The sequence below is a fragment of the Anomalospiza imberbis genome, chromosome 11 (genome assembly GCF_031753505.1).
Source record: "Anomalospiza imberbis isolate Cuckoo-Finch-1a 21T00152 chromosome 11, ASM3175350v1, whole genome shotgun sequence".
Classification (NCBI taxonomy): Eukaryota; Metazoa; Chordata; class Aves; order Passeriformes; family Viduidae; genus Anomalospiza; species Anomalospiza imberbis.
Window position 1 is genome coordinate 10,695,515 of NC_089691.1, and position 22,974 is coordinate 10,718,488.

Genomic DNA, 22,974 nt, shown 5'->3' on the forward strand with positions numbered 1-22,974 from the left:
TTGTAAGAAATATTTTTCTGTGAATGGAATGATTTCTGGTAAATTTAATCAAATAGAACATTCTTACTGGTTAAATCTTTCCATTTCTTGCACCAGCACAGTGTTCATACTTTCTTCATATCTCACAGGATATTTAATTAGGCAACTTTCAATGTCAAAATCCTTTGGAAGCTGTAAATGACAACACATTTAGAAATCATTCCATATATCATTATGATTTTACATTAAAGGTATGCAAATGTGAAAATTTGCAGAGCAATAGAAACAACTAAACTTTTTGATTAGTATCTTAGCAATACAGGATTCAGTAGTTCAATCTAAATAAAAATTTGTAGGATTTTAATGTTCATTTTAAAAAAAACTAGAGTTTTTAATATAATGAAAATTTATTAATATGTTTCTATTTATTAATTTTAAGTTTGTTCACATGAATGAATCAACTGTTCTTTCAAGTTCTCTTTGCTCTGTTTTCTCTTTCTACTGTCTTCTGCCTATTTAATAAAATTAATAAAATTTCTTTCAACTGAAATATAGCTGTGGTCTGTTACAGCCACACAAGTTCTTACTTTCACATTGCACTAAGTTCCTTTCAGAATGCTTTTCTTTCAAGATGAAATCTACTTTACACTGAAGATTCTAGTTAGGGAATTTCTGCTTTGTAAAAAGATAAATTGAAGTCATTTGTACAATACAATACCTTGCTGAGAATATCATTTGCAATTCCATAAAGAGTGCTGTCACCACCCCCAGAAATTCCCTGAGAACCTCCTCCTTGTGTTAAAAGCAGAGATTCAAAGAGGGTCTTAGTTTGCTGAAGATCTTTTGCAATATCCACATTTTCATGCAAGCCAAATACCTCTGGGTGCTGAGTAAAGGGAAGATTCTAGGACAAAATAAAAAAATGTCTGGGTGACATAAAGCAGGAGTAATCTTATCCAAGGTTTCTTTAAGATGTCAAGTGAAAAACTACCACTGGCTTCAGCTGCAGGTGAGTGAGGACTTTAGTGGCAGGTATTTTCAGAGAGAATTACTGGTGATAGAGCTACCACCTCTCACAGATGACAGAAAGCCATTTCCAAAGAATTCTCAATTCTCTATGCTGCACATCCCCCTATCTACTTACTGATTCCCTCTCCAAAACATTTGAGATCAAGGCAAGGATCATACAAGGATGCTGGCAAGAACCTGAGCACACAATTAATTGTGCTGCATAACTACCTCTTTAAGCCTTTAAGGATTGCTTTCTTAGCACACCGCTGTAACAGTGCAAAATCTTGTTGCTACTTTTTACCTTAATAAACTCAATGTACTCCTCATATGTGCCTTTGGGTGGAGCATAGTAGTTGCCACTGGGAGAAAAAGTGTACCGAGGATTTTCGATGATCTCTGGGTTATAGAAGTCATCCAGCATTGTCAGCAGCAAACGTCTGTCCCAGTCATCTGTCACTCGACCTCCATAGTTACACTCACCAGTCAGGTAGGAGACAGCTTCAAAGGGAACATGGCTATACTCATTGATGAATAACTGAAACAGAAATAAGAGCAGTTCTAGAGGCTTGCAGTATCTGCTAATCAACAGTGTGACCTATCAGACTAAAAGGCTGGAAGCTATAGCATGTGTAAGCTGTAGTTTACGGAGTTTTCTTCCTAGGTGCTGGAAATCCAAATTCTGAAATCTTCTTTTTCAGGTAAAAATTATTGTTTAAAATCAAGACGAGTTAAGAGCAAAAGCCTCTTATGAATATCAAAATTACTTAGTCATCCAAGTCATTCCTCAATTATTTACAAGTGGATGGTTTCTCCAGTTCAAACTTTGTTGGACACTTTGTTGGACTTTATTGACACCTTTCTGCACCGGAAATAAACATGTGTTTCACTTAATTTATCTTTTAATCTTCCTCCAATCTCATTCATTAACTTCTTGGTAAATTTTTCAAATCTTCAGCCTCAAATTCTGTAATTCAGTTTTAATTCTCCTGACTTTTACACAGAGTGCCTATAAAATGTTCAAGGTCAAGTAGTGTTCACCATCTCATTTTTGGGAAGGAGAATAGTCTGAGGTTCTGTTAACTACCAGTATACATGTAAAAAAAGTCCCCCTGCTAACCACCCTAATAGGTGACTGTCATTGATAAGTGCTACCTCAAGAACAGTGAGCTCTTGTACATGACAATTTAAATTTTATAATACTCACATGTATTAATTATACTCCATATGTCTCGAAATCTAAACTTTTTATGTCATTTGTAATTTTGAAGATATTTATAATGTAATTGACATTCCTTGCCTTTACGGCTGAAGTCCTGAATATCTATGAACAGTTGAGGTAACTTCAGTGTATTGCTCCTTGAGACTCCCAGCTGTTTTGCAAGATCAGGGTTTAGGAGGTAATCAGTGAATTTACCTGCAGCTGTCTGATACTGATTCTCAAGTCGGATTCATTAAATCCATAGGGTATATTCCAACCAAGGGGCCCAAACTTCCTTCTCTCCTGAACAAGAGCATGGAAGAAACAAACTCCAAAGAGTAGTTTCTCCCATATCTTCGAGAAAAGCAAAAGAAAAATGTATTATTAACTAGTCTGTAAGTTGATGGTAGTGTGCAACCTGTGTAGTGAGCACCCTTGGATTACCACTCTCCACCCAGGTATAAATCCAGGCCACCACTAAGTACCTTGTGGTTTTTGCCTAGGGAGCAAGTGCACACACAGTGCCACATATGCAAGCACATTTAGCCAGTTCCTCAAGTACCATGATATTCTTTAATGTATAGGGCAGCTGACTTCATAAGAATTCCAATAGCACCAGATATTTATTTTTAAGGTTCATTAGATAAACAAAAAGTACAAATGTATTTTTAAAGCAAGTCCTCAGGTGCAGTCGCACCTATGTATATTGATAACTCATATCTCCGATCCCACTGTTTTTCACTTCTTTCACAGGTAATGATTAGCTAAGTTGTTCACCAGGTATCAGTAACACTTATGGGCACTGCAGTACTTGGTCCCTGGTAGCAAGAAAAGGTCTCCTCAGTGCTTATCATCTCAATAACAACAGACATGCCTTTCTAATCAATGTTCAGAGTCCATGTACATTGTGTACTATGTGTGGTAGCATGTAAGTGATTTAATAAAGCCTAAGAAACCATTTTAAATATTGCTACATGAAACTACCTGGCAGAGGTAGTTCTTAACTTATTATCTTTACCATTGCAAAACCTGAATTCACAACCACAGTAAAAATTTTAGCTTGTAATTTTTCACCGGAAAGAAATAATATATCTGTGGATAAAAAAACCCAAAGTCCAAAATCTTCTCAATAGATAGGCACATTACCAGCTCCTTTCCAGGGCATCCAGCAAAGAATTCAGGATCAGAAATTGGATCAGAAAGAAATGACTGAAGTAGGTTTAACCGGAGACCAGTAGGAGGCTCATTTGTCATCTTCACACTATTCTGCAGAATGGTTACTGGAAACTAGAAATAAAAAATAGCAAAACTGCATTCAGATAGTGGGGAATAGATTCTATAACAATATACTATTATTCTGTGTTTTTTACATTAACAACTATCCACAAGAAATTACATTTTAAAGGTCAACAGCTTATAAAAAATTCTCCAAGGCATCAAGAAAGTAAGACTGCTGTAAATAATAAACCTGTATTTTAAAATGTTTTCTTGGTATTCAACACTTCACAGATAAAATGCAAGACTAAAGTTTTTAATTTATGTGAGAGCAAAAAAACCTTCTTAATCATATATGCTGACAGACTGCAGGTCCACTGAGTAGTACACAAAATATTGCACATCACAGTATCAAAATATTACAAAGGAAGCTTGATATTATCATGTTTATAATTTTTTTTTAAATGTCCTCTCTTGGTTAAATTATCTCTTCAAAGCCTCATTGCATTTCAGAGAAGTTTTGTATTATCAGCTCATTCAGGTATACAAAAATTCCCCAAAAATGCCATCAACTTTCCCTAAACAGAGATTATGGGGCCATGCACATACCTTTGGTGAAGGGTAACTTGTAAGCCAAAGTCTGAATTCTGGGTGACATTTTTCACTGTTAAGCTCCTCACATATTTTCTCCAGCATTGGCATCCATGAGACAGCTAAATGACAATTTTGTAAACAAACCCATGTTCCTTCTTCCATTCCTGTTTGAACCATTTTTGTAGCTATTGGTCCTTGTCCTTGTCCTAATGAGATGGACTGAAATTTATCTCCTACCATATCTCTGTCATTTGCCAATTTCAGGAGGCCTTGAACAGAAAGCATAAGATTTTAGCACTCATATATTAAAAAGAAATTATGTCAGAAAAAAAAATTGAAAATCTTCTATTACTATTCTGTTTACATGTACATACAAATTAGCATTTTGAAGGGGCACAGAATTCTACCAGTCTGACACAATGCACTCAAATCTGCTTGCAGCAAGTGGAAAATAATCCTCACTGTGTATTGAAGGGGAATTTGAGGTCCCTACTTTCTGTGTATACTTACTAGACATGGGATCTGCTCCTGGAGACAGCACAAATATTAAAGGGACTGTAGCAGTTGAATCTAAGTAACTTTTTGCTAGATCAAAAGGTGGTGGCTCTACAAATTTCTTCCCCAGTTTTTCAGTAACAAATGTTGTTATAGCTGGACCAATCTGGTAAAAAAAAGAGCAAATACAAACCATTAACATAGACATAACTGCAGCTCTGACAATATCTTTTATGCCTAATTCCCAAGCCTTCAGACACTTCTCTGATTTGCAGAGATTTGAGTCCAGTCTTGAAGAGTGATCCAAAAACAAAGGTTTCACCTCTTGTTGACACCTCCTTCCTTATTCTTTCCTTACAATAGGAATAATAATGTTATTAGAAAATAAAGAATAACATACCTCGTATAAATAATATTAAATAACATTAAGACCTTGAGTCAGGCTTTTCCTGATGCAGAGGACAAGCACATTCTCCCTTAGGATATATTAATGTAATTATTTTTAATTAATTCAAGGGAGCAATTGCAATATGCCTTAAATTCTAACATTGATAGTTCCTAAAGAAAATGCACTGCAATTTGCCAAGAGCACCAAAGGCAGAATTTGTTGAAAGTTCATCTTGGTCATTCAAATCAACACATTTTATCTCTTTTTGCCTTCAATATCATTTGCCTGAAAGCACATGGTATTAGATAACCTGTGTATTTTTTTTCAGGCTTATATGTCCTGTTCTCGAGTATATTGAGTGCACCAGGAAACAGCCTAGGCATGAAAAAATATCTCAAGAGAGCTAGAACAATGAGAATCTTCCAAAAGAATCAGTAAATCATGTCAGAAAGAAAGATTTCAGCTGATGCTCGAGGTGTTTGTATTGAAAAATACAAACATTTTTTCACTTGAAAAATAAGAACAGCATTTACTTTCTTAATAAATATGATGAAGAACAGAATAAGTACTGGAACAGGCATGGCAAACTATGCTACAAGGTATGGCACAGTCTACAAATACTCCATAACAGATCATTTTACCTTGTCTGGTCTTAAGCACCGAAGAACTATCATCTTCTGCAATTCAGTTAATGAATTATTCAACTCTTCTGGTAATGGAAAGTTGTGAGGCTCTTTGCTATCATACATTTTTTGCCATTCACTTATATTTTCAGAGACATGACTCCTGGAGAAAAAAACCACAAATACTATAAATACCTGGAGTCTTTTGTTTAATGTTTATCGAAGGCAAATTACATTGTATCATCATTTAAGACACTTCATATCTACATCAGAAAATAATCCTACAGTTGAGCTTCTCCGTGCTGAACGGTGAAAAATCTCTTTCCATCATGCTGCTGAGGAGAGATTCCACCTGAAAGGTTCCAAGCTGACAATAAGCTCTGTGTGTTCCTGCAGCCAGCACTGCTTGCACCTTCATAAGTCCGGGTGAATTTTCTGCCTCCACTATTTCAAGAAAACATCACACTTTAACTGAAGAAAATTACCAGCAAATCCCTAGTTGATAGGGAAAAAAACCCTATTTTCTGTCGCACAACATGCGGAGTATGTCCTTGGCAATGGGACAACTCTCAGATTATTTAAAGGCAGAATCATCATCCACATTGCTACTTAAACTCCAAGGGGGCTGAAACACAAAAGAACCTCAAAGAACTTCTAAGAGAGCAGTGATAGTGCATTTAGATCAAGATGCTCCAAGTATTTGCACTCAGTCAGCTAATTTATGGAAGTCTTGTTGTCTCCAGAATTTAGTGTTAAATTCTATTTAAACCCAGGGTGAAATTGTACTGAGTTCAGATAAATAGAGTTTACTAGAAAAACTCCTTCCCCAGAACTGCAGTGGAATTCTGCTACATCTACCATCTCTGGCTTTCACTGAACCCTTAAAACACTGTTTCTCAACCATGAAGACATTTCAGAAGAAAAGTTTCTTTAGGCAATGCCTCAAATAATTTAGAAAAAAAAGTATTATTACATAATATTATAATTAGTGATCTGACTGATTGGATTAAGTGAAGCAAACATGATAATGAAAAAAAGGGGCTGGTTTCATCCCATTTGCATTCTGGCACTGATTTGGAAAACATAGCAAACATTTCTTTCAGCATGTTCCATATGTATTGGTCAAAACCAATTCAGGCCAATTCACATCAATATTTTACCATACCTCAGTCTTTCCATAGCTGGGAATTCACTGGCACGACATAATTCATCCCAGCTCTTATCTGATAGCCAAGACGGATCTGGATTCTTGTGCTCATTCTTGAGACCCACACCTCCAGTTAGTAGGAACATAAACTCTTGATGTTCTATTTCATTATTAGCCCTATATATATTAAAAAAACCCACAGTAACTGAGATACAATTTTACATAATATAAACAGTGGTTTTAAACTAATTACACTTCACTGCCCTTTAGGAATGCTTCTACTTCAGTAAGAGCCGAGATCAGATCTCAATATTTCATATTATTAAAAAACTGCATGGTAAAAACGTCTGAGTAATATTTAAGTATGGGTTTCAAGAGGTAAATCTTAGAATCAATGAATCGTTTAAGTTGGAAAAGACCTTTAAGATCAAGTCCAACCATTAACCCAGCACTGCCAAGCTGTCACTAACCCCTGTCCCTCAGTGCCACATCAACGCAGCTTTTAAATGCCTCAGGGATGGTGATTCCGCCACTCCCCTGAGCAGCCTGTTCCAGTGCTTGACAATGCTTTTGGTGAAGAACTTATTAGGAATAACTCCTTTTCTTTTTTTTTTTTTTAAGTGCAATTATTCTTGGTTTTTAAAGGCTTTGCAGAAAATAACGCATACTACAATTACAATATCCTTACAGATTGGCCCAGGAAGAACATCCATGTACAGATGAGTACACACTGCAATTAATTAAGTATGCACATTATGGTTGTGAAATTTGGAACATATCATTCCTTTCATAATGTATTCACACAAAATTAGGAAGAGAAAACTAAAAAGCTGGTGGAAAGAAGACTGCATCTGAGATCACATAATGTTATGCAAGAGGGTAACAGACAGAGAAGAGAAAAAATGAAAAACAAAGACAAAAACCTAGAAGTTGTTGGCATTACACATTACTCCCTAAGTTTTCTTTCTAAAATGTTTTCTTAAATAACAGAAATGTTTTTGACATAAGTAATGTCAAAATGTATGTAACACTACCCAGATCCTTTAAAGATAGATTTATCATTGACAAAACCATTGACAAATGGGCACACTTTTTTTTTCCATAATGTGTCCTGTAGTAGTGATACATGCACTCACACACTCTTCCATTTTTTAATATTACACATCTTAGAAAGCCCCAAAGTATTCATGACCTTACTCCAAAGGCATTATTATCAATGTGCACAAGAAGATTCCATCTCATCAGTACCTGCTTCCACGACAAAATCATTAGTTTCTGTTAGTAAGAGACTTCACAAAAATGAGCTTACATGAGCAGATTACAGCACAACAGAAACGAGAAGAGCAGCTTGTCCGTTTCAAACAGCGAACGACAGACTTGGCAGTACAGATTGTAGGTGAAGTGGTCATTTAAATACTTAAGTCGCTTCCTCAAAACTTTGGATTTATTACTAAAAAGAAAAGAAGTGATAAACTGAGACTTCAAATAACATATACAGTCCGTTAAGAAATCTCATCTATTTAGGGTTGGTGAGGGTTTATATCAGATCCACAGGCTCTACAAGGGACTTAGGTGCCAGTTTCCCCTAAATTTCAACTATACTGCCTGTCTTTTTAAAATACTGTAGCACTTTTAGAAGTCCCAAGCAAAATAATAAGTTGAAATCAATTTGCCACAGTTAAGTGGTGGCACTCAGTCTTCAAAATGGAGCCTATTTCAGAGCCTGACTTCACACTAAGTCACATTCTTAAAAATACCTAAATATAGCATATCCTTACAGTTCATCATTTGTTTTAACAGCAATGAAAAAAGATAAATTAATTCATTAATAAATCCTATTTTTCTTCAAAATCCTGCATTTAAGGAGGCAAATTGTTTCCAAATGGAGAAAACGATTCATAAGAGAATGAAACCCCCCTATTTTCTGCAGACAGACCCTCTTTACCTGTCATGAATGGAGCTGATGTAGAGGTTGACAAACCAGCTGAGGGAGTACTGGTACATGGGGTTGATGTTGGCCAGGTCTGTGATGCTGAAGAACAGCACGGCCGAGTGCTGTGCCACGGGCCGGTACGCCTCCCGCGACTCCGCGATCTTCAGCTCCGTCTTCTCTGCAATCTGCACAACAGCAGGGGAGAAACAACAGCTTCTAATAGTCTTAATACTCTTCATATTCTACAAAAATATTACTACTTAATAACATTTCCAAAATAGTTCCATACAGCACTGTAACACCAGAGAAATGCAGCTTTTCTGCTCCAGAAGGCACCACCCCAGTAGGTGAAACGAGCACTTGGCCCTACTCCAGTGCTGCCTGATCTATTTAACTGCACTATAGATACACATACTTTAAAACATTTTAAAGACTGAATAAACTACCAGTGAAGATTCTAGAACAGATCCAATTTTATTTCTCTGTTCATTTCACAAGTACAGAATTTGTTCCTTGTCCTATGCATCCAAATCAGAGAGCTTCTGCTGGCTGCAAATTTTAACATTTAATTTCTCAGTATTATTGAGGGAAGCACACCTACATACTCCTTACCTGCTGTTTTCTTGTGATCTCATTAGCCATGACTTTGGCAGAATCCAAGACCTGGATGGCAGTCTCATCTTCCAGAATATCACCTTCAGATGACTCTAAAGTTTCTAAAATTTTCTTCTCAATTTCTTGTAGATTCTTTTTATTGGCTGCAGACTGAACAATGAGAGCGTTTCTTTCCTCTTCTAAATCTGGCCTAATGAAAGAAAACACAAAAACCAAAATTAGTCAATGTTCATCTTGCACTGGCTGCAAAAGAAGCCCATGAAAATTACTCCCTCTTCCTACAGGAAGTTATTTGTGAATATTCTTTTCAGTTTAAGGAGGTGTTTGGTGTTTAACATCTATTTATACTGGTGAGTATAGATTTCTTCTCATTACTTCTATTCAGTATTTGGAAATGATGGTCTAATCTTTAAATCTTAGCATTTTGAGAATGGCAGTGCATCCTACGTTTCCTTTATTGTATCACTGCTGCCTGAAAAAAACCCAAAACCAAGTGATACACAGAGCCAGCTTACTGCTGGAAACACTTCTGTTAGCAAACAGTTGACCCCAGTTACACAGACATGCCTGTCCAACCCAGACACTATTTCTCTATGCCTATGTGAGGGCTCAGATATGATCCATAATCAGTTTCAGAGGTACTTTGCATTTATTTCATACAAAATTAAAATGAAATCCTCATTGTTCTGCACCTTTGTCTGGCAGTTCAATCACAATGAAAAAATAACTGTAATGATTCAAATAATATTTACAAAGTTTTCTAACATTCAAGGAATATTTCAGGAGAAAATTGCAAAATTGCCAAGAAAAAGCAATGATTTCACATCTGCTGTTTTAACTTGTGGACACTTACCCCTAAGACTTCCCTAATAGACTTGTTAAATAATAAAATTTTAATTTAAAGCTGTTACTGAGCAACATTTTGTTGTCCTGATTTTTGTGTCCAATAGCAACAACATTTATGCCATGCAACATCCATTCATCTATACAATAAATTAATTTCCCATTTACTCAGAATTATGCCATAAAATCCTTTGATGGCTGTTTACCACAGAGACTTACCTCTCTTCTGCTACAACAATACCTAGCAGCTGGTCTTCAAGTCCCTCTGGCGTTATCATGAAATTGAGTAATAAAACTTTTGTAGCAAGTTCAGGCATGTAGTGTGGATTTGTTAGTTTTGTAGTAATAAAAAACTTGAAATCACTGGAATACTCAATAATGCTCTCACCAAGCCTGATACACTCCACACCTCCTGAAGTTAAGAAGAGAAACATTAAGAAAACTTATCTACTCCAATTATTCATAGGAAAAAATACTTCTGTCATTAAATAAAATCAAACTTCTCATCAATGACAAATTTCCTGAGAAGTAAAAATTAGTAAATATATCTGATAGTCTGAAAAATTCTCACAGACTTCAATGAGGCCACTTATCACTCTCAGCAGATGAAATCAAATCAATCCTATCACTACTGTACTTCCAATCTGCATATACAAAAACTAGAGACAGCAACAGAGAGCTGTGGAATTATTCCCAAATATTCTATTCTTACAGACTACTCTTTCCTTGAATTACTTGTCTGAAAGAGAAGACTACAAAGAAAAAAAAGTGTTTGAGCTTTACTTTCCTTTTGTTTTTAACTCTGAACATGAAAACCAATAAGGACAAACTAGGTAAGAAGGAAGGAAAACATATTTTTCTTTACGTGCACTTTTCTGTCTTCTAATAGGAGGAAAAGTTGAAAACCAAATTCATAGCTACTTGCTAAGTACAGTGAAAACTATGCCTTAAGCAAAATGTCTTGACAGCTTTATTTGCTTTATTTGTGCAAAAATTAGCAAATATTATCATTAGACTAAAACATATGAAAATGAACAAGCAAAACTATTTCACTGACAATGTTTCCTTCACAGAATTTCTTTAGTTTCCTATAACGATCTGGTAAAGGTTTTCACATAAAACCATTTTCATGATAGGCAGGAATGACATTTTTTAAAAAGTAAAACTTCAGGCTGTTGTGCAATTACCCTTCTCTTACCAGAGGCAGAATTAATGCAAGAAGAGAGCAATATGAAAAACATCAGGTGGTGCCAGAGACTAGAAACTGAACATTAATGTCCTCTCCTTCAGGATTCTAAATTCTGCTGTACCTTGTTTAAATGTCTGTTTAAGCAGCAAAGGTTCAAGAGATGGGTCTAATTCTTCCCCAACGTTTTCTAGCAGCAGTGGAGTCCCAAACTGAATGCAGTTCTCCACAGTTCTCATATAATCTGTGTCACTGATCTTGATAACATTCAGACGGTTGTCCTTCTCAAAATTCTTGATCCATTTATTTGCTTGGCCTTGAGGATCAATCATTAATGGCCTAGAAAACACAGGACAGTTTTCTCAGTGTTTGCAGGCATTTTCCAAAATTTTCAACTATTTTATATGTTTCTGTATTAGACTGTTGAGAAGAAGTGATACAATTTAATTATGTTATTTTAAGATATCAGTGAATAATGGATGCATTGGTGTTTTACAATTATTTGAAAAGTAATAGCAGAAATAGCTTTAAAACTTGCAAAAAATGTTTAACTATTTTCATAAAATAACCAGAATAAAAAATTCTTGTAAAATACTGTTCTACCTTCCCCCTGGAATATAAAGATTCCACTCCTTTTTCAATTATATTGCTCTACAGAAGCTACACTGTTTCCAGATATAGTCTTTTTTTTTAAAGTGGAAACTTGCTTGGATTTGAAAATTAAACCTTTTTGTCACTTACCAACGTCTTGAATTGTCAACAATGACCCCATTGTCTATAGAAAATACGTCAGTTGGCAAACCAGCAATATTCCAGGCTCTTATTTTTATTGGGTCACCAAGAATCTTGCTCAAAGAGAAATGCTCAGAACAAGGGATTTCTTTCTCCTGAAAAAGAGGGGGGAAAACCCAACAAAATAAACATTTTTCTTTATTCTGTGTTTCTTTATGTCTTTATTAAATGCCACTTCAATCCAAAAATGACAGTGCACATTTTGTTTTAAGAGACTGAAATAGTTCATATGTATATGTAAAAATCCTGGGGAAAAGAAAACTATAATTTCAATAATTAACTACATTTTCGCACTAAATATTTACTCTCTCATCAATTTTTTTAAGATTTGTCCAGTTTTTGGTACATTCATAATGTGTGAGATTTGTTACATAAAGTTATGACTTAAGAAATTCATACACAGTTGGAAATATCTAATTATCTCTTCCATTAAATCAGTACAGCAATCCCCTGCTGATTTGTAACTGTTTCATGCATTTTTAAGTGTTTCCAAATACCTTGACTTATTATTTATGAATTTATTTGATTTATGAATTATGGCATTCATATTCCGTTAGGGTCAGGTTCAGGGCTCCTATGTTGGAAGTGTCCCTTTGCAAACCACAAAATTAACCATCTAATTAACATACAAATATTTGATGGTGTAAGTTATAGAATGTTTTACATTACATATAATTGCATTTAAATTTTTTTTTATTTAAAGGCAAAATACAGCAAACAATGAGATTTTACTTCAGTAACAATCAAGCCTTACAAAATCAATGATGATCTCTTGTTTCTGATATGCTATTGTGGAGTAAAGTATAAGTGCAGAGTAAATTCAGTGATTTAATTATATTCAAATCTACAAAATATTGGATCAGCAGAATTGATCCCATTGCTTTACCCATGAGGTTACTAGGCTAATATTAGGTAAATTACAAGGGCTTTTTGAAGCCTTTTGCAGTAGTCTCAAAAAATCAAAACATTTATTTGACTCTAAGACAACCTTCTAACCTTGCACAGTTTGCTCCAATCTTTGGTACATTCTTGTCGAAATCCAGCAGTAAAAGCTCCCAGATATGCTATTACACCAGCTGATATCAGAATATCTCCTGTCAGATTATCATATTCCTCTTGAAGTTCACATGCAGCTTGATTCCATCTATGACAAGCAGAAAAAAGTCATACTGAAACTCCACATTAATGATATTGATGTTAAAAACCAACTTGGTTTTGTTCATCTTAGGTAAGAATAGGTGAAAAATATGAAAACCTCATTCATGTATTCTATTCTCATTTTGAAGCGATTTCTGCTACAATTTCTCAATGCTGCTGCCCATATTTTTATGCTACAAACAACTAGGAATATTTCAAGGTGCTCGACATTCTTTAGTGTTACAGTCCTCAGACAGAAACACAGCATTAAAGGCTTAGAGAACATAATTTCAAGTTCTATTTCTACAGTGGTTGTTTTATCTGACATTTGAACTTTAAACTGACCTTGTTTTCTCTCCACCAAGGCCTCCAATCAACTTTTCTGCTCGTTCCAGTTTTTTAGCACACATATCAACCTGGAATTCCAAACGAGCCTTTTCTTCTGTCTTTTCAGTGAAGGTTTGTTGCAAAGCAGCCAAACGGCCTTCAACTTCTGCAAGTTCTCCTCTCTTCTGATTCAATAGTTCCATTGTCACTGCCAAGGACTCCTCTGCCTCTTTTAAACGTTCTTTTTTGGGTTCGATCTCCTATTCAATTACAACCAATCCACAAATGATTGAGTACATTTTTGTAACTTTATTATTAAGTACAATGCTTACGGTGAATACACGGAGCAAAGGAAGATTCCATAGCACCAAGGGGCAACGATACCTTTGATACCCTGTGGAAGACTTCCATTCCCTTAATCCATTTGCATAAACCCTCGGCTGCTGAGGAAGCTTTAGCCACCACTTGTGGATCAAACTCTGGATTAGTGAGGTATTCCGTCCGAATCGTCTGCATGACAGCTTCCTGGGTAACAAAAGCATTATAGCCCATCAGATCTCATGGCTGACACTTCAAAATTGAACTGATTCATTGCCATTTCTCTACACAATGAAATAAGAAAGAACTATTCCATATTAATTGTTGTAGGAATCACTGCTCGATTGTTTTGATCTTCCTATCGTGTTTCATAGTCTTTCCCTATTTTCATTCTAATCCTGCCCTTACCCTTTCTAATCATGCATTTGCTGTATCTTCCATGTGGCAGCTCCATAAGTGCTAAGAGCATTACAGTCACATAGAAGCCTTAATATACACTACCCTCTTATGCAAAACATACCAATTCCATTATTTGCTATCCTTTTCTCAATACACAACTTTGGGAACACTATAAAAATGCATTTCTCCTAATGTAGTACAAAATGTAATTGCTTGTGCCTAGTTTTGGGGATCAATTTTATAAAGGGCAAAGCATATTCTATCAAGGACAAAGAATATTCAATTTCCAAATAATTCTGCAAAGGTCAAGAATCACACTCTTGGATAGCAAGACCTTTGGGAGAAATCATATTTGAAAGGTTATATGGCTACAACATTTCTGCATTTATTGTATATTTGCCAGTATAGTTAACAAAATATTACCCATTTTGTCATCATTCATTCCTTTAATCAAAAATAATGCAATTAGAAAAAGATGTTAAGAAAGACAGCAACTGACAGTAAATTATAAAAAGAAGTTTATAATGCTGAATGGTTGATCTAGTAAAACCAGCAAAACAAAAAGGCATAGGAAGCTGGACATGGATCAAATGTCCAGTGGTTCCAGCAAAAAACCCCAGTCAACTCCCAAAACGGAATATGGGAAATGGGGCACAGAAGAAACTGATTGATTTGGACAAATAATGTTTCCAATAAAGTATTTTCCCTTTTTTTTTTTTTTGCCCTGCGAGAAAACATCTGGTAAAAATCACTGAAAAAGCCTTACCGGAATGGGTTTCTCAGAACAGGCTTTCAATTCCTTTAAGAAATTCATGTTACCAAGCATTTTCTGGCTTACACCCCAATAATCCAAAATCTACAAAACATAGTAGGAAATACCTTTTCAGGCTTTAACACAAGTACACATACAAAAAATTAGAAACCTCATTTAATTAAAATTAATGAATATTTAATACTGATAATGTTGTATCTCCTTGAGATGCCAATAAAGCAGAAAGTCTGTCAGATCAAATGTTTCCTTCCAATCATACTTTCAGCCAAAAAGTAAAAAGTGTCTCAGGGAAGTTAGGTATTATCTGTTCTCAAGAAATGTGTAAAGCAAATTAAATCTGGCACATTAAAAAAATTGGAAAATAAGGAGTACTGAAAGTTTTCAGAAAAATCCTGGGTAGAGGCTATAAGTACTTCCCTACTTTAATGGACCTTAGGTTATCTTGTTTCTTGGATAAGCGTTGGAAAAAGCATTAATTCCATTTTTATTTCAGACCATTGTCTGCCATTTTACCTTGCCTCCAGATCCTGAAGGATCTGCAATTCTTTCAGGTTTTTTTTCTCTTATGACACAGACAGCAGCCATGACAAGTTTGACACCAGATGGAGGATTTTTCATTGTTTTGACAACTGCTATATCAGAAGGCTAAAATAAAGAATACATTAAGTATTATGTCTTTCTCAGCATTCACTAGATGAATTGATAGAACAAAAGAGGAATTATAACACCATTACCAATGAACATAAGTGCTAACAGAGGACTTTTAGAAGTGATGATACAATGTTACCATCACCATTAACAATATCCATCAATATCCTCTATGCAGAGGAAAAAAATTAAATAAATGCTAATAAACTGTAAATTAATGATTAAATAAAATTATGTTTTGAAAGTTCCAGGTCAGAATTTTTGATACACTTTTGTGTCATCTAAGATATCTCTCAGTCTTCTAAATTCCTACTTCATTTTACAGAGTTACATAACACTTTCAAATGCTGAAATTTAGATCAGCTTGCCTTCAAAGTGTCAAGAGCACCAACTGCAGCCTCCATGACAGGTATCGCCTCTGCCAGGTCACTCTCACATTCATTTTTCAGTGCCTGAGCTTCTTCAGCTTTTGCTGTAGCAATTTCTTCATCCACTTTAACAATTTTTCTTTTTTCTTCTACTTCTGCAGATTCTACTTCTATAATCTAAAGAAAAACCATGAGTGGACTTTATTTATATTGTGCCGTGAATGATCAAATAAACTGAAATTACCTACTATAGAACTTACAGAATACTGTAAAATATAAGGAGAACACTGAAGTTTTTAATATGTTAACATAATTTCAATTTATGTTAAGGGAATAATTTCTTAGCATATTGCAACATCATCATGGAGTTTTAACAGTAGATAAACTGCATGATGGCAGATTACTCTCAAAAAAAAGCTATTTAAAATACGTTTGAAGTTCAGGAGAAGCTCCTCATGTTTGTGCATCATGTTGTAACTAAAATGGATGAGTTTTACAGGGAGTTTTAGCTTCATAGTCTGTAACACTGACTATTCAAACTTATTTTCTTTACAGGGATAAGTCAAGCCTTTATCCAACTCCCTTTGCAGTTCTATGGAAGTGATATTCAGTTTCCTTAGATGTAGAAGAGATATCACTGTATTTGTAAAAACACTTAGGAATCAGAAACAAGTGTATAACATGTCAATTAAATCATGGTTTTTGGTGATGCAACAGTCACATACTAGATAAGTATGTGTATATTTTAATATACTGGAATTTTCAAAACACCTAGGATTTTTTGGATTTTTGATCCTAAATCCCACTAAATTCCCATGAAACTAACTGAGTTTAGGATCATTTTATAAATCATATCATCCCTGTGCATGCAAAGACAGACCATGCAAAACTGTTCTGGTTTGTTTTGTCATATCTGGTCATGTGGAAAAACTATTTGAGGTTTTCACAATGTTTGTGAATCAACTTGGGAAACCTGATTTAATCACTATTAGCATGAAAGTTCCTCTAACATCCTTCAGCATGGAGGTTAGGCAATGACTGTATATCCTGAGAAAGTATTTTATATAAATAATGAAATTTTATTTCTGTTCTAAGGCTATAAACATAAATAACCAGTTTCAGAATACTGGAAACCTCTCTAAACAAGGAGTGAGCTCAAAAATCTCAATTCAACTCCTACTTTCTCAAAGTCACACATCAATGAAATAAGACACATGCTTACATTAAAAGCCACAAAGCTGTATTTGTATAACTCTACCTTCATCATGCTTGCATTTTCCACTTTCGCCTCTTCCAGTTTGGGCTGCAGCTCAATTAATTCTACTTTCATCCTACCAACCTATGCACATACAAAAGAATCAGGTGGGATCCAGAAGGGTCAAGCACAATTTCCAGCAATTTCTTTAAGACCTAGATTTTACCTAATGACTAATTTTTTAATAGAAGGATGTAACATTCAGTTTCAAATCAAAACATTCCCAAGACATACTTTTATCTCCTACATACAATGTCTAATTTTAAGAACTATGATCACTTACAGTCACCCGTTAACCACCATGGAAATAACAGCTCTGTTCATATACTACTTAAGAATATATGCTTAGAGAGGTATGGCTTTAGCACAAGTTTGTGATTGCAGGAAAGAAAGGCAAAATACATTTGTTAGTTTTACTGCTGAAGATTGAGCTAAACAAAATCTGAAGTAGCACTTCTGAGTGACTTCTCCAGAAAAAGACCTGCATTTGACAAACATTTCCTAATTTCAGTTCCATATTTGTCGTAACTCACCTGTGACTCAGCAAAAGCTAGTTTATCTAGCCCATTCACATATTTCTTCTTGGCTTTCATTACACTGTCTCGTTTCTCAGTAAGAAGTCTCCGAAATGCAGCAATAAGCTCAAGATAAGAAGTAGGAGTAACATAATTATGGCGTCCCAGACTTTGTAAAAACCTATTAAAAAAGTAAAAAAAAGAAAGAGTAACTTAAATTTTGATTTCTTTTTTAGTTTATCATTAGCAAAGTTATGGAACTGTTTGACAGGAATTAACAATTTCAATGATTTTATATAATTTTTATGAAGGCAAATAGTTCTGTTAACTTTTAATATATAAATGAGTAGCATTGAAACTCAGTCACCTAATACTTTATGATTGTTTGCACAAGCCACAGACTAACCTTTCAGAGAGTGACAAAACTGAAGTATGAAAGTATTGACAGATGGGCACAACTGCCTGACGCTCAGTGTCTGTGAGCTGAAGTGTTTCTAAGAACTTACTAGCCACACGCTCCAGGGCATCTTCAGGCCACGGCTGAGGGAGAAGTGAGGAAGAAAGAATTTGTAAAATTCAGCTGTTAGCAGTCTTCAAATGTTGAAATCAAGTTTTACCATTCAAACCACACTAGTCCCATGAGACACACTAGTCCCAGCTGTGTCTCAAGAACAATGAACTAATAAAAGGGTTGGTTAGCTCAGGCAGCAAGGTCACCACCCATGCAATCTTTTCTGGCAACTCCTGGTTGATCTTCTAGCTCAAAGCTACACAGTAACATTCCATCCAAACAGTTCTGTGTCTATTCATCCTTTGTCAGGAAAATTAATTTACATCAGCATTGGGTCAAGCTATAGAGCTAACTGTGCTTTACTGAGAGCAATACTGCCTACATTGACACTATTTCTCCAAGTTTTATCCTGCTATAAAAGATCTACTGATAAACAACAGGATTTGTATTTGCTAGTCATTCCAACAATTGATGACCTGCTTAATAGGCAGCCACAATTAAGATAATTTTACAGTCACAATGAAATGGTTTCTCTAGTCCTTTAAAACATACACATTATGTAATAATATTACACATTTCCATCATCAAACTAAGACTATTCGTACTTCAGAAACGTGTAGTAACAAAATTTAACTTTATTTAGATGTAGAAATGTTGAGATCACACATCAAAGAACTCCCAAAATATTACAGAAAAGGCTTATGCAATTTTAAAATTTTTAAAAACAAGGAGTACTTCTACAAGGAAGACAAAAGAAAATCTAAAGGCACTTAGAAATATAGAGTGTTAGAGAGCTGAAGCAGATTTTTGAGGAACTAATATAAATATTTTCCCATACCTGGAACCAATCAATAGTACAGCAGTTGATGAGCGACGGAAACTGTCTCAGACGATTGCGGAAAGCATCTCCAATTGGGCTGAATGCCACCACAATGTGGAGATTTTCTTTGCAGAAGTTCACAAAAAGTGCATACAAGGCCAAGGGACTGAGTTCTTCACCTTTATCACCAGCCTGAACTGCTGCACGAACACTCTTGGGAATAACACATAGCATAACAAATGTTACATAAATTCTCATTAAGCACATCTGAAGTCCTATAGCAATCCTATTAATGGTAGCATCACCAGGAAATTAAATTTTTTAGTGGAAATGAAACAGGCAAAATAAAGTAGAAAACCTGAACAAGTAGTAAATACTGTCTAAGAACAGGATTGCACTATTTATCTGTGACACTTTCAGCATTTCAAAGTGTTCCAGAAATGATCATCTGCTGCTCTGAGCAACAGAGAGTAGATCATAACAATAGAGTAAAAGAAGAATTCTTTGGAGGGAGCAGATTTAAATCAATAAAAACCAACTTTGCTCCAGCTGGCACACTGTGGATAGCTACCAAATTCCAGCATATACCCTCTGAATATGCTCACACAAACTGCAAAATTGGAAAATAGCCATATTGTTTTAATATTGTCACTATATACCTGGTAAGAACAAAATAGTAATAGAAAAAGATCATAAGAATTATAATCTAACTTCTTTGAAAGATACATTAATCCAGGTATCAACATGCTCCATAACTTAAGCGCAAGAAAAAACAGTAGTACCATCTATCAAGTGATACAGATACTGTAATAAAGAACATTTGTGTGTGTGCTAAGAACAACTTTGAAAATCAACTAGAAGCATACCTACTTAATTTAGTAAAAACATCACAGAAATAGGGAGACAGCACAGCATACAGTTCCAAATATTGTTTGCTAACATTAAGTTTCCAGCTTGATGTATACAAAGATTGATGCCCCTCCCTCCCAAATTGTGACTGCTATTGTGAAAATCCAAGCCTGACTTTAGTTAATTTTGTTTTTAATTTGCCTGAGTACATTGCATTCTTACTTCTGAGCCTAAAGTCATGGAGCATCTTTGCCTCTGAATAGAAATGTCAGGACTATGAAATTCTGTCTTAACAATGCCCTAGTGCCCCAGAGAGTAGGAGTCCATAGAGAAAGGTAGGCCATGTGTTCCAATAAAAATGTCACATCTTTGCAGTTCACTGATCAATGAAAACATTATGATGCACAGTCTTGTCCTACACAATACACTACAAAAATAACTACAGCCACAGGGTATTCATGAACAATGCAAGTTCCCTACATGCACATCTTGATGTATTTGTGAACAGAGCGCTAGGTCAGAATTAAAGCTTGCAGCTGGCATAAACTACTCCATTAGTTTACTAAGTTGATTTATCTAAAGTCTCAAAAACGAGTCACAGAATTAAGTTCAAATGTACAAAAGCCACATTTCAAACTGAACTGACCAAGTAGATTAAAAGGGAGGTGAAATTAAAGAGAATTTCTAAAGATACCTCTACAATTTCTTGTTTTTCATCTGCTGCAAAAAGATTGGGAACCTCTCCTGTGTTGAGGACACTGTCAATATCTTCTAAAAAGCTTTCTTCTTTAATTTGTGTGTCTGTGATTAGAAATACAGTTTTCAAGCCTTTAACACCTGCATTCCTCAGAAGTCTCTGAAAATACAAGACAGTTAAAATTGTACGTTCCAAAACAAAACTGTACGTTCCAAAACAAAATTAAGTCAAAATGTAGACAGGTTATTAATACTCACTTTCAGATCTTCTCTCCACTCATTTGTACCATAGGTCTTAGAAATCTCTGGCTGAAAAACACACATTCTTGCCATGAAGGCTGCCAGGCGAGTCAGAGACTGCCGCCCGCTTCCTCCCATTCCAACCAGCAGAGCATTCCCCCCAGACTGCTTCAGGATGCGGCTCAATCGAGACAAATGCTCCAACATGTACCTGCATTGGGAGCACACTGATTACCCAAAGAGCAGAAATGCATGGATATCTATGCACCCATAAATCTGGGAAACATATCAAGAAGCAGCATCTTCAAAACAAGTTTGTGAATGCGGGGTGGGGTGGGGTAGAGAGGAAGAGGAAGAAAGAGAGTGAGCATGAACCACAAAATAAAGTAAAACTTATAATTCCTCTATTTTACAAATATCAGTATGTAGCTAAATTACTAGAAAGAACATGCAGATGTAAGAACAGGGGCACTATAAGGATAAATGTGTTAAAGGAAATGAAAAACATTAATTCCCTACTTCAAAATAACAGCAGTATTACCAATTTTAACTTTCTTGAAGAACAGCAATTTCAGTATCTTTTCAAAGTAACCACTTGGGGAACATTGTTTATATCAACAAACATCTCCCTTTCCTCTACCTCTGACAGTTTTTTACAACTTATATGCAGAATTGACCTTGGAACATCCTCAGGAAGCAGTATCTGCATATTACTGAGAGTCCTTGTCAAAACTCAGGCATGATTTATCTCAGAATATGAAGCAAGGCCTATAGGAGATCCCCTGCCTAAGCACAGGGCATGGGGTAATTAAAGCAAGCTGAGCAGCTATTAAAAGTAGTCTCAAAAAAAAACTTTCAAACATTTCAAGAAAGACAAATTCTTGTTTATTTTTACTGGTTAGAAAAATAAAAGAAACAAATTCAGATGTCATCCATGAGATTGAACTCTAAGGCTACAGTCAAACATGCTTGCCTGGCTGCTGTTCAGTGAGGTCACTGGAATATTGCTTCTACACCCAGGAAATCAGAGGCTGCCAGCTCTTCAAACTGAGGGCCTAGCTGTACATACAGGCACTCAGAAATCCAGCTTGGCAAAATGACCTAGACTAAAATAAGCTGCTACTAGAACTGTTTGAAATAACCCTAATCACCTCCACGAAGTATCTACGTGTCAAGTTACCCTGGCAAATATGAAGAGGTGGTAATCTCTAGCAACAGGGAGGAGGAAGGAGTTTGATCTCCTAATCTCTCTGAGTTGTAGCTCTGCATGATCACAAGTTAAGGTAACAATAAGGGCCTGCAGAGTCTAAGATTTCACAGGATTAGCTGCAGCACCAGCTGGGTGCAGAGCTGTGCTGCATGCCAACAGAGCAAACAGACAGCTATGATTGTGAACATCTCCTTCTCGAGATGCTTGTCCTTGGGGACTGAAGGTCCAGTGACATCCATCTTCACTGGTGACAGAGGCCTAGGAGAAGTACAGCACCTACCTGATTCAGTGCACAATGTTTCTGTAACAACTAAGGAAAATATTCAAAGCCCCTTAGGAGAAAAGGTTCTCATTATTTACTTTCAGATAGAAAAAGGAGAAGCATAAAAAAAAATCAGTTTACTTCCATTCAAAAAGGTATAACACCACAAACACTATAAAGGATGCATAAAGGGGAGGAGACATACCGAAAACCACAGTCCACAAAATGGAATATACTGAATTATCAACTACAGCTTAAAGCTCTTAATAAAACAGATCATAAACACCTGAAAACAACAAGGTTCATTCTTGTTTTCTGGGTTTGATTATATTCATCCAGACACTGCTCCACAACATCACCAAACTCCTCAATGCTTGGAACCTCAACATAAAGTCTTTCATCTCCCTCAAGTTCTGGATCCATGTAGTCACCAAAACACAAACTTCTCATGTTTTCTTCTGTTACCTATGGCAAATATTCAACAAATTATGAAGTCAAGTTTAATATTTAACTAATATATTTCTCACTGTAAATTTAGAAAACAAAGGAGAATTTAGACAAATACCCCAGACACAAGAATAAGCACTAAAAATATTTTGACTCACAGACAACACCCCCCTCAAAATTA

General features: G+C 35.6%; 2 protein-coding genes across 24 annotated transcripts in view; one reads left to right on the forward strand and one right to left on the reverse strand.

Annotated features, from left to right (window-relative positions):
* SLMAP (sarcolemma associated protein) overlaps nt 1–22,974 on the forward strand; it is a 455,854-nt gene that overhangs the window by 255,223 nt on the left and 177,657 nt on the right. The window lies entirely within an intron of this gene.
* DNAH12 (dynein axonemal heavy chain 12) overlaps nt 1–22,974 on the reverse strand; it is a 58,566-nt gene that overhangs the window by 4,107 nt on the left and 31,485 nt on the right. For both annotated transcript variants that reach the window (XM_068201825.1, XM_068201826.1), the window contains 28 exons: nt 22,633–22,811; nt 20,893–21,085; nt 20,633–20,794; nt 19,108–19,302; nt 18,165–18,298; nt 17,777–17,939; nt 17,247–17,327; nt 15,989–16,165; nt 15,486–15,617; nt 14,967–15,056; nt 13,868–14,008; nt 13,502–13,743; nt 13,016–13,163; nt 11,969–12,114; nt 11,352–11,566; nt 10,261–10,453; nt 9,196–9,388; nt 8,596–8,768; nt 7,960–8,100; nt 6,669–6,827; nt 5,522–5,666; nt 4,508–4,658; nt 4,013–4,266; nt 3,335–3,475; nt 2,405–2,542; nt 1,292–1,525; nt 698–883; nt 68–171 (listed from right to left, as the gene is read on the reverse strand). In XM_068201825.1, coding sequence (XP_068057926.1) covers nt 68–171; nt 698–883; nt 1,292–1,525; nt 2,405–2,542; nt 3,335–3,475; nt 4,013–4,266; nt 4,508–4,658; nt 5,522–5,666; nt 6,669–6,827; nt 7,960–8,100; nt 8,596–8,768; nt 9,196–9,388; nt 10,261–10,453; nt 11,352–11,566; nt 11,969–12,114; nt 13,016–13,163; nt 13,502–13,743; nt 13,868–14,008; nt 14,967–15,056; nt 15,486–15,617; nt 15,989–16,165; nt 17,247–17,327; nt 17,777–17,939; nt 18,165–18,298; nt 19,108–19,302; nt 20,633–20,794; nt 20,893–21,085; nt 22,633–22,811 — 4,610 coding nt within the window. The remainder of the gene's footprint in view (nt 1–67; nt 172–697; nt 884–1,291; nt 1,526–2,404; nt 2,543–3,334; nt 3,476–4,012; nt 4,267–4,507; nt 4,659–5,521; nt 5,667–6,668; nt 6,828–7,959; nt 8,101–8,595; nt 8,769–9,195; nt 9,389–10,260; nt 10,454–11,351; nt 11,567–11,968; nt 12,115–13,015; nt 13,164–13,501; nt 13,744–13,867; nt 14,009–14,966; nt 15,057–15,485; nt 15,618–15,988; nt 16,166–17,246; nt 17,328–17,776; nt 17,940–18,164; nt 18,299–19,107; nt 19,303–20,632; nt 20,795–20,892; nt 21,086–22,632; nt 22,812–22,974) is intronic.